We start from the raw sequence: 18,527 nt of genomic DNA on the forward strand, positions 1-18,527 counted from the left end.
GCGTAATAGCACTAACTCAAGAAGAAGAAGAATCAAGAATCAAGAAAGTTCAAATTAAATTTCTACCGCAATTGTCAAATTTTTACAAGTCTATAATTAAATTTTAATTTTTTTGAAATTATTATCGTTTTATTGACAGCAGTTGCTAATACCAAAGTTCTCACAAGCCTTAAGTGCTGATTTACTTAATACACTTCTTACCCCATTCTGATATTATCGAGCTACAACTCACTTGATTTTATTTTATTATCTTCATTATTGCTAAGACAGCGAGAAACGAATTCTCTACAAATTAAAAATCTATGAAACTCTTTCAAAGACTGCCAAAAGCCCTTCCCACTCCAAATGCTCGACAAGTGTTACACTAGCACTTCAGCAGTTTTAATTGACACCTCGTCTGCACTCTCATACTCATCCACAACCAAATCGCTCTACAGAGTTGCCATTAATACATATACTTTCGACGTTGTAGAGTTCCATTCATGGCATTCGTGGCCTTGCTCACTTCGAATATTCAACTTCCTGCATAAGTTATGAGTACAAAAATTAATCCTTTTTGCTTAACGCTAAGACATCGCAGTCGAGCAATCAAAAGTTTGTTGCTGCAAATTGTACTTTGCAATTTTCAGTATCTATGCTGGCATAGATACTTTTACTTTTCTTGCTTTTAATCGAATACATGTGCTGCTAATAATTGACTTTGTTGACTTTAAACGGCAAATTGAAATTTCATGTTCTTATGTTTCATATCAGCATCGGTTCATCCTTCATATCCTTCAGCAATATTCGTATAAGTAAATTTTAATATACGAATGGTATAATTTCTTGAGTACAAATGCCTAGATGCCTCAGAGGCACTTACTAACAAATAAAATTAAATATGAAAAAGGATCTTATTTTCATTCCACCCACAATCACACAAGAACATACAGGAATTTTTAATACGAGTAGCAAATTGAATACTATTTTATATGAATCATTTTTATTCTGTCCAAGAAGTTGCTAAGATACTACTTGCCATTTTTGTCAAATGGTCAACAAATTGTATTTTATTACAATATAAGGATATTTTTTTTATTTTGTATGTGATTCAGTTTTTATCTCACAGCATTAGCAAGTGTCATTTAAAAGAGAAAGATTTGGGGACTACAGTTATAATTGTGTCATTCCAATAATAAAAAAAGCATTTCAGTTAAAGAATTTATTAAATTCTTTATAAAGAGCCGACGATGTCTTCTTAATTCTCCTTCAAATGATTTCTCTAAAGTAAAAAATCTGCTACGAAATGGTCACTCGAAAATTGTCATGGGTGGGCAACTTGACAATAGATTTACATGTTAAGAGCAATGAATTTATTACAGAGTGTAAGTGAAACTGTTTTGCTATTTTTATAATTGGTCATATAATCTGATGGAAAATTATCTGATATTTTATTTTTAAATATTGTTGAGACTTTTAAGAAAGATTCAGATGTGTTCTTTGTTAAATGTCACTAAACTATTCATTTGCTTCTTTGCGTTCATTTTGTTTCCTCCTTTGTTTCTCTTTTTGGCGTGAATAATCATTCATTCAAAATCCATAATTTTAATTAATATTTCTATAAATTCCTACGAACAATGTATGGCATAAGTTAAGATTCCTACACTTGAAAGATTTTAAAATTAGAATTCATTGGTACTCAAATCACTTCGCAAGGTAAAAAAAAATTTCCTAAACTTTTTAAATCAGTAATTGAAACAAGTGAATTTGATTTCATTGCAGAATTTCATCTCGATCTGATTGCTTGATAGGCAAATATTGTGGGATATGCTTTAAGTCAGTAATTAAAAATGTTCCGAATGTTTAGAAACACAAATACTTAGGGTACCTATAATCAGTGTATATAAGGTACTAAAACATCGTAGTGTATTTATTGAGAAATAACATGACCTAACAAATGGAAGAAAACCTAACAGTAGAATATTTGTCTCATTATCCAGTCTTTGTATAGTTTGTTGACGTTTTTTTTTTAAATGTAGAATCTAAGAAAACAAAATATTTATTTTTATACATTCATTTTTACTTTTGTGGCATTCTTGACAACCAAAGTTGCCCACACATTATCTATTCTATTTACTCCATCCAATAGATTGGCAATCAAATCATAAGGAAACATTTTTTCGCAGAAAGGAATTTCGGCACCTGAAGGTGGGAGGAGGAAAAATAGTTTACAGTTAATATATTTCAGCATAAATTGTTGGCATGACATCAGCTGATTGTAAGAGCACGGCACAGACAGTGCTCGTCGCTGGCATCCGTAATAATGAGCATGAGTTGCAGTAACTGCTAAATATGATTTGTGATGTGTAACTTTGCCGACAACACAACATTTACGAGATTTCAAAATATTTACTAAATATTTTCCAATTTACTTTAACGCTTCATTTGCAGTATTCCTAGAAGCCGACACTTTCATTTGTTGCAACGGTGTAAGTTATTCGGTGTTGGAAAAAGTTTTGCAAATCTGCAGTTAAAAACTTTTAGAGTTAAGACGTGTTTGCAATCAGTTTGATTAAAGTACATGAAAAAGATGAACTTCAACAGCGCCCTTTGCTTACAGAACACTTTTTATTGCATGAAGATTTACATTACGAATAATTACAGGCACACATCCATTAAGGTCTCGTGTAAATAAATGTGTTGGCTCCACCTTTAGGCAATAGCAGCACCAAAATTAATTGATCCCAAATGTCTCATTTAAACTTAACGGGCAGTGAGAGGGCAATGGTTGCGGCTACACTTCATAATTTAAAATACCAACACAACGTAGCCGCAACTGCCAGTTCACAATCAACCGCACATAAGGTCACAAATGCATCTTGTCCTTCCTAATGGCCAGAAATACATTTAAGTTCATAAAGAACGAGTCCCGCCACTGTTCCCGTTTTTGATGCTGCTGCTGCTTATAAAGCAATTATCCGCATGCGGCTACTGACCAGCGGTCGGAAGTGATACATTCGACTGCAAGCACATAAGCCAAGTGGATGAGTACATCGGCAAAGGATGCGCATCTATTTTAATGGCCATTTTCATAACTAACAAATTTAAAATAAAATTCACAAAAATTCAGAAATTCATATGCACAGATATGCAAATTGGAAAAAAATCGTCTGTTAAGGGAAGAGATAAAAAATAAATAAAAGCACTGAAAGTATCTAAAAACTAAGATTTTTATTTAATAAAATTATCAACTAAAGTGTCTAAAGTTTCTGCCACAGGCAGCTTAACAATTGAGTAAACAATTTAATTACTTTTACTTCTTAAGCCGTACGGGGTCGGACGTCACTGGGTTTGTGCAGTTGCGAAAGCCATAAAACTAAATGATATACAAACAATGATTTTGTATTTTGTTCTACGCCAACACTGTTATAAATACAAAAAGGATAATAGAACACCAGTACGAGTGTTTAAAATAAAAGAAAAATATTTTATATTAAGTTTTTGACTGACTATAACTCACGTATAATCGAGGAGGTCCTTGAATAGTAGGCAACAGTTTTCATTTGTACATTCGCACTTTTCAGATTGCACACATACCCATCCATTCCTGCTGATAATTTTCTGCATCCGACTGATAACATTTAATTTAATGCCCGAGGTCAGAAACATTCCATTTATTACTGGATTAAATTTGGGAAAAAAAAAATTTTTGGTTTCCTTTCTGTCAGTACTCCAATGTAGCAGAGATGTGCTAGCTGGATAAGAGCAGTGGCAGGGAGGAATAGCAGAGTGGGGCATGTGACTGCTGTACAGTATATATAAATTTGTAAATACATGCAATTCACTTTTTTTCTGCTTGAATACAAAATTCATCTCTTGGTGTTCATTTCTTCTTTTTAATGAAAATATGCATTTTTTCGGCAATCTATCTCAGTTAGTTATAAAGCCAACAGTGAGCGAACGAGCGAACAGTAAGGAATTCTTATACAGTCGCCTACTGTCAGTATGCAAAACATACATCGTAGTGTACTAAATCCTTGTATTTATAGTATTTGGTCATTTGCTGTCTGTCCAGTTGCTACTATTCCGGCTTGTGTTCATCTGTACATGGTCATCCGCCACCGCATTTTTCGTTAGTTCGAGCACTGACTAGACAGCACAGGAAATGTATTTTATGTTTTTTCCATACACGTTAGAACACTTGAAAATAGCTTCTTCTCACATCACAACCTCCACATTTAACCCAGCTCTCAGCTATTTGTTTAACGTATGACGACATGTTGCTTATGCCGCGAATGGATTTGGGGTTCGCTGTGAGTAGCAATGCAGAAATGGTTACAAAATGCCCATAAGGGATTAGCTGTAAATCGTCCGCTTTCAGTTTTGTTTATTTTCCACTTGTTTTTAAGTATTCCATTTTTTATTTGACTTGGTCGGTGTCACTTTTTTCATCTGAAATTTGTTACAAAACTCATTTAAGCGCTGCTTTATGTGAAATATGTAAATTGTTTTAGATGATTTTTTTAGTTGATGGTAGCACAAGCGACTGGGATCTGACATTCACTAACAAGTGTTTTTTATATTTTTTATTTGGAGTTTATATAGGAGAAGATTTAATGTGATTTTTATGATTCTATAATTGTTTTAAACGAAACAATTTAAAACGGCTTAAAAATGTGATTTGTATATGAGAAGAAAGCTAACCAGATAATGGTTGTTTTTCATTCATTAAGTTGATTTATTTATTTACAACAGATTTTTAGGAAATCATTATGTAGTTATTTGAAATCAAGAGCATAGAATAAATACTTAAGTCCTCAAAAACATCAACCATTACGGGAAATGAAATAAATGATACTCAGAGAATATTGGATTAAACTTGAGAAGGGTAAATCTTTATTATTGCATCATTAATCACTTTTATTTATCAACTGAAGCCACTATTCTGTGTATAGAGTCTACAACTAACTTAAGTTAGTTAATAAATAACATCCCAAATACATCCTGCAATAATCTAGTGAATATTTTCAATATATAATTCCTTGATTTTTGATAATATGACTTTAGTTCACTTAATATTAAGATTATTATAATTTTTTTACTTCTCGCTCTTCTTAAAAAATAGATTGGTCTTAGTACTTTTATATTAAAAGAAGTACTTATAAGTTGCATTTTCAATAAATATATAAATATATATAATTCTTTTTGCAAATATCTCAACAATAACAAATAAAACTACACTGCGTACTTTGACCACCGGTTTTCGTGACCCAACTATGGATTACATATAGTATCCTGAAGTTTTAAGAAATAAATACCCCAGATACATTACAGATATGCAGCCCACTCTTCGAAAAAGATGTTTTTGTAAGGTTTTTGAACGCAATTAAATATATAGAAAACAACAATATTCATTAGATCACTAATGGCAAGGCGTTTTGAACTGTTGTACGTATTATATTATTTAATTTTAAGACTTCAATTTATCTGTGATTAAACCTGGCAAATAAATGTATCTATATTGTGTTATCATAAGTATAGTTTAATACTTATATATACATATATGTTGGTTAGCATATCTACTTTTTACTGTCGGGCTCAAAATCAATATAGATTTTTAGTTATTAAAATAAAATTTGTATAGTTACTTTAATTTTACTTCTTTAGACGTTATTTAAATAACCATCGAATCACAATTATAATAAGTTAACAAACTGAAATTAGTCAATAACTACTATATACAGACTTCCTCTATACTTTGGAAGGTTTCTATTCTAACAATTTCACTAGATTTCTTTTAAATTCCCCGAGTATAAAATAAAATCCCATACAAATAAATGCTTTAATTTTTTTTTTTTTTTTTTAAATATCTATTTTATTTATTGAATCTCTTTTATAAGAAGATTTACAATAAGTATTCAAATCTTAAAAAAACTAAAGCAAACAAATGAACTGACAATTATAACTGCAGTTCATTGATAATAATTAAAGTTGAAAATAATAAAAATAAATAAAATAAAATAAAATAAAAAATAAACAAAAAAGAAAAAAAAAAGTATATTAAATTGAAGTAAATTAAAGTTTAAATAAGGCTGATAATAAGTAAATATATAAAGATAGAAAAAGGAATCAGTGCGTTGGTACATCTTTTCTGCGTAATCTTGACGAAGGCCGCGTTAGCAATAGATTCCTTGCAAGGTGGTTCGGATGAATTTCAAGTTTTTGTTTGTACTTGCATTTGATTTTAGTGAGTTCATCTTTGATTAGTAGTATTTTCTGATCTTCATGAATTTTATCACTTCTTATATACCACGGAGCCCCAGTAATTATACGAAGGATTCTGGATTGAGTACGCTGAATTAACTCAATGTTGGAGGAACATGCATTACCCCATAGTTCAGCGCTATACTTCCAAATTGGCTTAAGTAAACTATTGTAGAGCAACACTTTGTGGTTTAGCCGTAACTTGGAATTTTTATGCAATAACCAGTGAATTTTTTGCGTCTTTAGTTTTATTTGCGTTCGCTTAGCTTCTAGATGTTTACGCCAAGTTAGTCTCCTATCCGAATGAACACCCAGATACGATACGGTGTTTGATTGCTGGATGGTGATGCCGTTGAAGGTTACTGGGGGACATGTGTCCTTACGTAGGGTAAATGTTACATGTGTGCTTTTACTTTCATTTACGCGAATGCGCCAGTTGGCTAACCATGTTTCAATGAGTTCGAGGTGTTCAATTAAGTCCCTAGATGCTATGAATCTATTTTGGTGAGAACTAAGGACAGCAGTGTCATCAGCAAACGTAGAAGTCACAAGACGAGAGTTGCTTGGTATATCCGAATTAAACAGGATATAAAAGTATTGGACCTAGAACACTGCCTTGAGGAACTCCAGCCTTTATGTCAAGATTAGCTGTTGTATGGCTTCCAACTTTTATATGGAATTTCCTGTCCTGAAGATATGACTCTAGTATTTTGTGAGTAAATGGTTTAATTAAAAGTTTTTTTAAATAGAATTTCTTATAGAACTATCGCAATGTGATTTTTTTAAATTTTATCATATTATCAATTTTATTATTTATTTATAATCTGAATATCTACAAATGAAACAAAATTACTAGCTGCTATCTTGAAGGATAATAAAATTTTCATAAAGCTCAGACAATTTTTTCTATTATTTTTAATTTATTAAAAAGGAAAAATATTTTTTTTAGACAAAATCACATTTTCATATTTAAAATTTCACACGATGACTTCGTTCATAAAACTTTATAGTGAAAGTAATTTGGCGTCGGAGCATATAGAAGCTTCTCTAATGGTACTCATACCAGATATATTTTAGAAAAATTGATTACATCAAGGAAGCGAAGAAAACTTCCTGACATCATTAAAAAAATATCTACAAGCATTAAACTATGAATATTTAAAGGTAATTTACCAAAAAAAAATTGACGTTCTAATCTAAGATCTCCTAAGAAGAAACATTAAATTTTAATGTGCACTTGTGAAGTCTACAAGTGAGGGGTTTGTAAATGAATGTCTAAAGGATGAAACGAAAATCGAATATGCTTCGATAAAGACAAGAAAACCAAACCAATATGCAGTGCTGAGAAAATAAATGTACGCAAAGTTCATTTAATGTGAAAGCCACAGATGCAAATCAGTTTCCAGCACTTGGAAAAACTTGTGTGCTGTGGTGTGGAAGATGTGAGAAAATGAACCCATGTCCAACTAATCCACTCTTAATTAAACTTCCTTGAGAAGGTTGTGCGTTTTGGGAAGTTAATGTGCTTTAAAGTTTAGCAAAACGAAGAAAGGCTTCTTGTGCTGAAATTTTCTTATGAGAAACTATTATTAGCATTTGTGAAAGAGTAGTAAGGGTGGATTCAGTGCAGCAAAGAGTGACTGTTCTATAGTTTATTAACCCTCTTCTCGTCTTCATTACCCATAAATAAGCACAAGAAATAAATCTTGACAAAGCTGCATTTACAATTTGTTTGGTTTTTGTAAGGAAGTTTGCATAAACCAAATGGCTACAATTTGCCAGTCCTATACGTATGGCTGCTGTTCATCCTGCCTGTCCGTTCATAGAATATAGTGTGCTAATAGAGCAAATATTTGCAGCCAGAAGGTGTTATTTTAATTTTTAGTCGTCTGTGCGCTATGTGATAAGATCATAATCCCATTTATGTCTTACTTCCAAAAAAAAAGGAAGTTGCTCTTTTTATGTATGTGTCAGATGGAAAGAGTATTCTTACTTTGCGGTGGTAAGTCGCCAAGTTTTGGCTGTAAAATTGCTACACAGAAGCTGTTGGATAGTACTGGAGGCCAACACAAATGTGCCCTGCTGGATTCTAAGTTGCTGTTTACATTTAAACTGAGGTCAAAGAGCATTAAATCAAGTACGACAGACGCACAATATTTGCAAACTTTCGCTAACAATAGCGGATAGAGAGGAGATACTACAAATGGAGATGTTATATGCTTTCGTATTGCTTTGTTATTGTTAAGCAGATTATAAAGTTTACTACAGGAAGACTGAAATCTTGCCTAAGTTGGTCTGGCAAAATGTTGTATCGATTAGAAAGTTTTCTGTTTTCTATTGAAGAACATTTTTAGGAGCTTCCCTGTGTCCATTGCCGCTATAGCTGGTAAGTATGTGTTATTTTAACGGAAGCAATGAACCAAAAGCATAAGAGAAACATTTTCGAGTCTCTTAAGTTTCACCTATGCATAGTCGATATAAAAAAGATACATGTAGTATATATTCTTGAGAAGTAAGCTTAAATGTTGCCTTATTCATAGCTTCCGCATGTGACGCGATGTTATCGTTTGGCTGCGGATGCTTGGTATTGTTATAAAACAAATGGGATACAAAGCATTGTGGATACTCCCAGAAGGGTTGCGCCAATTCTACTCCATGTAAATGACGGACAAGTAAGCAGTACACATAAATAAATTTAAGACATTTGCAACGCTTACAGTTGCCATTATTCAGGCAAACCACCAATCTGTAACTAATTTGTTGCTCATAAGTTTAATTGAGACACTTCGATGCATGGTTGGCGTGTCGGTTGCACATAAACAACCGACAAACAGATAAGCATTACTGTATTTTATAATTAAATTTAAAAATAACTTGTTTAAACTCAATTAAAATCTAACCAACCAACTGATTCACCCCACATTACATATCCTTATATTCCTATATCCAAATACATTTCCGTTGCCTTGTTTACTCTGCTTAATAAGCGTAACAAACAAAGTGCAAATAAATTTTGTTCTTGTTCTGTGTTTCTTGTCTCACAGTACTTTGGAAAAATCGTTATAACCACAACCAAAATAAAAACCAATTCAATTTCTAACCGAGTCATTACTATCCATAAATATGCCAACCACACATGATAACAAACATCCAACTCTGCGCCTAAAAGGACTGCTCCATTTGAAGTTCTTATCTGATTGAGTGTGAAAATAATCAAAGCATTGGTTTAGGTTTAGTATGAGTCGAAATCAAAAGAACCCCTTTTCCAGAGGACTTCAGTCTAAGCAATGCCCAACTGTGTTGAAACAAAGATGATTGAATTAAGCATTTGTTTACTTACAGCGGCTACGTAATATGGAATTACACATTAGTATCCTTTAGCATATCCTTCATGGTATTATCGTTCGGTGCTGTTATCAGTTTGCTGTTTTGGTGTTTTTGGTAGAATGTCGGAAGTTCAATTGTGAAATATATGGGTTTGTTTCAGTTTCCTATGAGCGCCACACAAATTTCATGCATAAATTCATGTTTGTTTTCTGGTTGAAAAATATTTCCGCTGATAATGAAGAAATGAGAAGTTCGTACTTGCAGAATATTTGTGCGGAATGCTGTCTGTTCTCATGTCCAAGGTTTTTTGAGTTCATTGGTTTTTTTCAGTTAAACGTATCAAGTTAAGCTACATAAATGTATACATAAACGTTTTTCATATATAAATGAAAGTGTTCAAACAGATTTTAATGTGTTGGTACGTTTTTAATAACTGTAGAGGTGATGAGTTGACCAAAAGTGGCACAGGACTGGATAACTTTAAAAATACTTGGTATATGAAAAGAATATTCTAAAATAGTGAATCAAAGGTGACATGAAGAACATTCACGCAAAACACATGTCGACAGTATGACCCAACTTTAATCACAATAAGAACAAAACAGCTTATTGAGATTATTTTCGTAAAAATTGTTGGAAGAAAATAAAAACATTAGTAGTAGATCTTCTATGCCACAACTAATCCTAAACGAACAAGAGGCAAATTCGTTTATCAGTCTTTCGTTTGTAGGGTCAAATAGTTAGTTAGGAGTTGCTAATATTAGATAGAGACTGCAGCTTTCACACTTTCACATTTGTATGTGTCAAATCAAAGCCGGAAAATTACAGAAAATGTGAATAGAAATCTTAATCTTTCCAGTAAGGAAAAGCATCCTATCACCTAAATATGACTTATCTAATTGAGATGGCAACGGATATTAGTATGTCCTTAAAGATAATCTGAGAGTAAACTTAATGACAAAAGAAGTAGTCGAAAAAAAATCGTTATTATCTGAAGTACTTCAAAGCAAGAATTCGGTTTTATTTCATTCAAGAACCGAAGAGCTAAATAAAACTAGAGATTTAATTATTAAAAATCGCAGAAGAAACAGAATCAAAAAAAATTTTATAAAGAAAACTTAAAACCTTAATTTCTAAAATCCACCAATTGGAAATGATTGGTTTCAGAGCTTCAAACCCCATTTGAGTTTTATTGGCTTTCATTTGAAGAGCAGAGTATCTTCTGTTCTGTTAGGGTGGGCGATCAGCACAAAATATTAACTATAATCACATTGTTCTTTTCTGTTGAGAGCGAGTATCCTATCTTTCCCTTTCGTATATTATTTTTTATTATCCAAATATTCCTTGTAAATATAGACATTCTTTAACTCACTTAGCAATATCTCCAGTATCAGCATTAGCCAGATTCTTGCCTTTGTTAATGCCTCTGGTTGGTTCTAGTTTGACCCTCTATCTATTACCCACTATTACGAGATTTTTCTGGATTCAAAACGGCTTTCATCCTTAGCTATTTGAGGAGGATTCGTCCTCTCTTCACCACAACTAACTAACTAACTAGACATTTTTAGCACATATTTTTGATGTGAATTAAGAAAACTACATATTTTATTCCACAATTTAATACCATTGATATAACTACAGTAATTTAATATAACTTCCACCCAAACTATTTGCAGTTCAACACGTTTTGCAATAAAAAATTAATCACAGCAGCTTTCGTTGCTGCAAAAGAAATACTCATGCCGTTATCCTGGATCTAATGTGTAATATCAAAAGGTGCTTACGTTGCCAAGTAGTGTGAAGTTGCTCTGGCCACTGTAAATACAATAGTTGCCAATTGTCTATGAATTACTATAGCAATATGTTGGTTCTTCGCTTCGGCTGGGCTCATGCTTTAAATGCTTAGAAGATGCTGCGACCACAATATTTACTTATGCAAAAGGAAATGCCACATGGTCTATTAAATCCCCAGATTGGAATGAAATCTAATTGCTCGTTAGATTAAGCTTATTTCTTTTCTATCTTTTTTTTTGGTACTCGAATCCTGCCGCTGTATATATTGTTAACTGCTGATTACAGCATTTGTTGCTGAAGGGAGAAGAATGTAAGGCAATTTGATGGCATGAGTAGTCCAAGGCGATGTTCATCTTTGTATGTTTTATTCTTTTTAAGTGAAATTCGCATTTTTATTAAGACTCAACAGCAAATGATTCCCAGCTGGTTCATAAAAAGAAATTAACTGCTCTTTTTCTAGTTTCTTATTAGTTCCACGGCGGAGTCAGCAGCGTGTAAAGCTCCTGCAAATCGTTTAATGAGGTTGTAACTACCACATTTCGCCGGCAGTGACGACAAACGGCATAATGGCCAGTTTCCTTACTTAATTTCTTTTAATGCGGATGAAGTTATTCGTTTGTCGGCTTGTTTAGCGAGTTTGTTTATTTGTTCATTGAAGCGCATAAACAGGCGTTACAAGCTAAACACTCTTTCGCCCGAAATCGTAGAAATTTCATTGGGAAAATTTTTTTGTCTGCTTGTGTACTTATGACAGGTTTATCGCAGTTTTTAGTTACTTTTGTTGGATAGTTTTTGTTAAGTCATTGTTGCTTTGCGTAAAAGTAATGTTAATGGCTCGTTGATAAGAAAATATTTGGTCTTCAGCTTACAATCATCTTAAGAAGTAACCAGCCACTCTCACGAAATGCACTAAAAATTAAAAGCACAATAAATAAAGAAAGAAACCGGTTCATTGATTGAAAAAGTTTTCATTACAAATGGAAATGTGAAAGTAATCCTCCATCTTTGTAACAAGTTATCCATTGTTGTTTGTCATTTTGTCTTCTCCAACCCTAATCCTAACCGCAATCTAAACCAAAAGTCCAAATATAACTAAAATAAAAACGTTTCACATTAATTGAGTCGCACTCGACTTGTTTGCAAATATTTACGGGTTAAATATTTGCAATATTTGATCTCTGTTTCTAGTTGCTCATTGGGGACTTCAGGTTACGCAATATAGAGATACCAACTTGAAAAAGGTGTTCAACAAATGTAAAGCTGCAAAAGTATATGGAATGAGCAAAGAATCGCATAAATCACAGAGAACTTTTATAAAATATTTAATGGTAGGAAAAAAAGTGGGAAAGGAAATAACCGAAAAGTAACGAGTTCAAACGAAATGTTTATTATTATTAAATTTTATGAAAAATTGAATTTAATATTAAAATATTTTTTATCTTTTCGTATATTTTGGAAAATGTACCGTTGTTTCCGTTTTAAAATGACTACACATGTTTAAATGTCGACCGGAAGTAAGGTTTCAATTTCTTTTTTTTTATGATATTTGTCTCTGATTAAACACGTGGTACGTAATATATTGGAGTAAATTCTTACCCTCAACTATAAATTGAAATTCATCTATTCATAATTCAATATTTGTCAAAAGACTGGTGGAAGCTATTTAACACAGGAAGTGAAAAACAATAAACTTTTCAATTTTCAAAATTTTTAAGTTTCATTATTAACAAATATTTGAAGAATAGATACTCGTACAACGTGCAATGCGTATTTATAAATTTAGAAACCGCATTTGACAGCAATAAATTTTAAAAATTAGATAAATAAAACTAATTCAAATTGCAATGGAAAAAATGACATAAAAGAAGTGTTAATAACTCTCTTTCCGTAGTGTATTTTTATTTTTTATTTAAAGAAATTTTCTAATAAACAAATACACAGAGGCAAAAACTATAATACAATGACTACACTGGGTGAAATAGAATATAAAGAAAGTTTGTGACCATATTAAGCACTATCTTCAAATGGAACTACAAATAATAGTTTCAGCAACAGAAACTATATATTAAAAAACAGCTGAATCCGGTTTTACAATGTGTTTTGTTGTTGCGTTATTGTCCATCTTTACTGAAATTTACTATAGCAGGTGTCAAAGAACAGTGTGCAGTACGAAAGAGATATACCAGCCCTATACTAAATATAGTGAAGAACGTACATGATGAAATATTTGTTGTTCGAATACATATTTTGAATAGATTTATAGTCTATAACTCTTCTATGATACGTTTAACAAATGAAAATTTGGAAGTTTGAGTTATCTTAAATCATCATTTAAGATTATATATTAACTATAATGATTTATTTCATACAAATTTCAATACATATCATGAATAAATAAATAAATAAATAAATACAAAAGTAAATATTAGGTGTACAGGTATGAAATGGGCGTTTTTTGGTGAAAATAAAACACTAATTATTAATAGGAAAGTAAAAAACATTTTATTCAAAGTATTGGCCATTGCTTTCTACACATTTTGATCACCTTTCTGGCAATTTGTGGATACCACGCCAAAAAAATTTTTCGTCTTTTAAAGCAAACCAACCAGACACCCAATTTTCAACCTCCTCGTTGGAATCAAAGTGCTGCTCAGCCAATGCGTGTCCCATCGATGAAAACAAATGGTTGTCGGAAGGAGCCAAGTCTGGTGAATACGGCGGGTGGGGTAGCAGCTCCCAGCCAAGTGTTTTGATTGCATCCTGAACCCGTTTTGCTTTGTGTGCAGGTGCATTGTCATGGAGCAGAATTACCTTGCCGTGTCTTCTGGCCCATTCTGGTCGTTTCTCGATCAATGCATGGTTCAAATTTATCATTTGTTGTTCATAGCGACCAGCATTGACGGTTTCACCAGGTTTTAGGAGCTCGTGGTACACCACACCTTTCTGGTCCCACCAAACACACAGTATTATCTTCTTGCCGAATCGATCTGGTTTTGCAGTCGATGTTGATGGTTGTCCCGGATTAACCCATGATTTTTTCCATTTAGGATTCATAAAATAAATCCATTTTTCATCGCCAGTAACAATCCGATCCAAAACCGATTTTCTTTCGTGTCTTTGAAGCAAAATTTCGGTTTTTTTTTCGGTTTTCCATCTGTCTTTCATTCAATTCATGTGGCACCCATTTTCCACACTTTTGAATCTTTCCCATAGCTTTTAAACGGTCAGAAATTGTTTGTTGTGCAACATTTAACATTTCTGCCATTTGCTTTTGACCCAAAGTGTCATCTCAATCCAATATCGTTTGCAATTCGGCGTCTTCAAACTTTTTTGGCGGTCTTCCACGTTCTTCTTTTCGCACATCAAAATCATTATTTCTGAACCGTTGAAACCATCTTTTGCATGTTGCTTCTGATAGAGCATGATCACCATATGCCTCGACAAGAAGTTGATGCGACTCTGCACCACTTTTCTTCAAATGAAAACAAAAAATTAATACTTTCCGCAAATCATCACTTTCTGGTACAAAATTCGACATTTTTAACACGATGAAAAAATATGATGTCTGTTCAATGACTTGATGTATACTAAATATATTTCACACATGTCATACAAACAAACAAAAAAAAATAAAGGCTCGTTCACAACAAATGTTCCCTGTCGGAACATTTGTATCTTTACGCTCACTTCATACCGGTACACCTGGTAAATAATTAATAAAATAAATAAATAAAATAAATAAATAAATAAACAAATAAATAATAATAATAAATTAATAATCATAAACAATTTTTTTTTGTTTTTTTTTTTTTTGTGAAGTGAATATAATACTTAATACTTAAATAGGTAGGAAGTGTACGTTTTAGACGTTTTTTTCTAAGTTTGTGTGCTGAAGCAATTTAGATAAGTGGTTAGCACTGCTTTTTTGAATTGTTTCATGTATAGTAGGAACATTCAGGTCTTTGTGAATATCGTCGTTTCTGATGTACCATCTAGCATCTACTTCCCCATATTTCAATTCCATATTTTCAAATCGGAACAATAACAGTTTTGTAAATTAGTAGTTTGTTATCTATTGGCAGCAATTTTTACCAAGAAGCCAATATAAATCTGCAAATCTTCGATGAGCTTCCTTTTTCTTCTGAATTATGTGCTCCTTCTAATTCAGTTTTCGGTCTAATAGCATGCCCAAGTATTTGGCTTTCTTGCAGATTGGTATATCAATGCTAATAATTTTCAGTTTCTGTTCTTCAAATTTCCTGTTGGTGAAAATAACTTGGACAGTTTTTCGGCGTTTATCTTTATCCTCCAGGTGTCAGACCAATGCATCACTTCGTTTTGAAGTGATTTTGAAGGTTTTGCAGTTGCTTTTGTGATGTCATGGTTTGTTGATAAAAATTCAGTGTTCTCAGCAAACGTTACAGTTAGTATTTTTCCACTTTTCGGCTTAGGAATATCTGCAGTGTATAATAGATATAGATTGGGGCCAAATACACTCCTTTGAGGGACATCAGCTTCTATTTATATCATGTGTGATGTGCCGTTTTGATATTGCACAAAGAAGTATCTATTTTTAAGGTAACTCTTTAGTAGTAATTAAAAATCAGCTGGCAATATTCTTGATAGTTTATAAAGCAATCCTTCGTGTCAGACGCTGTCGAATGTTTTAGCTACGTCTAAAAACACACCCACAGTGATCTTCGATATTCATAGCAATTTTGCTAGCCACCTGATGATTTTGCTGAATTGTAGAATGCTTTTTACGAAATCCAAATTAGTGATTTGGCAATATGTTGTTTTCTCGTATTATTGGTTCCAGTCGGGAGAAAAGAAGATTTTCAAATAGTTTAGATAAGATGGGTAATAAGAGTTGATAATAAGAGTTATAAGCATTTTTGCTTGGTTTCTGTACTGCTGCAACCTTCGCTACTTTCCAGACAGAAGGGAAAATTTTTTTGCTAATCATGCAGTTAAAGATGTTTCTAATGTAAATGATTGCTATTACAGGCAATTCTAGAAGGAAGTTACCAGTTATTTCATCATAGCCTGGTGATTTTTTTGGGTTGATGTTAACGGCAATGATAGTTTTTATTTCAGCAATTGTTATCTTCTTAATTTTCTTAATTTTAACGTAGCACTCAATCTTGAGATAAAGTTTTGTACATTTTTTGTCTTTCAGTCTCTAATATTCTTTCAGTTCTTTTGTTAATTTGTTTAACTTTGTCCTCATTTGAAGAGCTCTAAATACTTGCCAGATTTTTTTCAACTTTCTTTATGTTTGATGTGATTTGGGACAGGTATTACATTTTTGGTTTTAGTTATTGTTGTAGATGCAGATGGTGGAGATAATAGTAGAGTATTGAAATTGATTATTGCATTATTTATTTCCTTTTCTGTTCTTAACTAATTGTTCTTCTATTAACTCACGATATGAATTCCAACACGTTTTATAATTGTAGGTATGTTCAAATTTATTGTTGAAAAAAATTTGGTGTGATCATAAATGACATAAATGTTAATCATAAATGACTTGCACAAAACTTTACTCTACTAAACTTCCAATTTCTATCTTTCGCTACATTACATACATAATGCAACATATTTTATCAGATGGATTTTTTTCTCATGATCTCTAGGCTGTTTCTGTTTATTTATAAAATAATTCTTATTTTAGAAAGATTTTAAACTTTTGAGACTTGCAGTTGTTAGCATTAATCTTAATTATACGCATAAATTAAAAAAAAATTGTTAAGTATTTAAAACATTTTCTTAATTATGCAAACAACATATCCACAGTCACAAAAAAAGTAAAAAATGCCGCCCCTTGTTTTTGAAAATTCTCAGAAACTTCAGTTTGCATAAATAAGAGGTGATGTTATGACTTCGGTGCTGTGAGTATGTGCGATTGCAACTAAGATTGTAAGTACGAAATTAACATGCATAAAAAACGAGTTAAAAGTTTTAAAACAAGTAACAAACGAGATAGCTCTGACAATAATGGAAGATGGGAAAGATTTCAGCAAAGGCACCAAACACAACACCAGCGACTATTTCCGTTTCCTGGGCACGTTCTAGAGCATCTCAAAACCGCTCATGTTAATCAGGTTATGATAATTATTTGTAACAAATTACAGCAGCAGTGCTATGGGGTAATGGAAGAAGATTGGGGGTTCAGTCGATTACAGAGGAACTTAATTTACATACTGTTGTGCCATAGAATTTAAAATAACAACAACAATTAAAAGTAAAATTTAAAAAAAATACTAAGTACAACGAACATAAAAGGTTGAACGACGGAAGCGGAAGCGACAGTAAAACGACATTTTCATTTAAACAATTAAAATTTAAACTGGCGTTAAATTATACAAGCATTAACAGAAGTGCCAGTGGAGTGAGGCTGTACGGTAGTTGCGTTTAACTACTTTTTTGACAAGACGCCTCTCGTTAACTGTTATGCAGACTCACTCGAGTGAAAGGAAAGTTGTGCTTATCAGTTCCAGGAATAAATTAGACTTAAATATTTCGTACAGTTTTAGTTACCGAAAATAAAATATTTTATCTGTAGTAAAACTTCTCGACGAATGTAAATAATTTATGAAACAGACACCAACTAATGGATACCTTTCAGAAAAGTTTGCAACATCTTTACCGACTTAACTTAAAGAAATCGGAAAGGGGCATAAGTTATGAGAGCAAATGAATGAGACCCATTCACGCATCAAGTTTCTCTGTTTGACATTTAAATGTCAAAGAAGTTTGGTAAATCAGTTTTATTATGAAAACTATTTGTATGAAAATTAACTGAGGAAGCCACATTAATGTCGAAGAAATAGATTTCGTGCCTTCGGTAGGTGGGGGATATACAGTCCTCAAAGCCGCAAAGCAGAAGTTGTTAGTTTTCTAAACTTTCACGCCAAAAGAAATTAAATGTGAACGTACTCGCACTCAGACCAACAAACGCTTAAAGTTGACAATTAAGAAATTTGTTTGCCACTTAAGTGAACTGTCAGTTTGACAAGATAGCAAACAGACAAGCGTCTTCTTTAAAGCAAAAGCGAGCATTATCAACAGTCTAACACCTTGCCTTGACGTTGGTGTGGGCTTGAGTGTACCTCTGCCGCCATAGATGCCACTCATAATTAAATCACTTATATGTATGTCTG

General features: G+C 32.5%; 1 protein-coding gene across 1 annotated transcript in view; it reads right to left on the reverse strand.

The window, feature by feature from the left end:
• Window positions 1-2,044: 2,044 nt before the first annotated feature.
• The window catches only part of LOC119667250 (tubulin beta-1 chain-like), an 81,585-nt gene continuing 65,102 nt past the window's right edge, over window positions 2,045-18,527 (reverse strand). The window contains exon 4 of the mRNA XM_038076541.1: window positions 2,045-2,181. Within this exon, the coding sequence (XP_037932469.1) occupies window positions 2,045-2,181 (137 nt within the window). The remainder of the gene's footprint in view (window positions 2,182-18,527) is intronic.

Source organism: Teleopsis dalmanni, chromosome 1 (assembly GCF_002237135.1).
Source record: "Teleopsis dalmanni isolate 2A chromosome 1, ASM223713v2, whole genome shotgun sequence".
NCBI classification, from domain to species: Eukaryota; Metazoa; Arthropoda; class Insecta; order Diptera; family Diopsidae; genus Teleopsis; species Teleopsis dalmanni.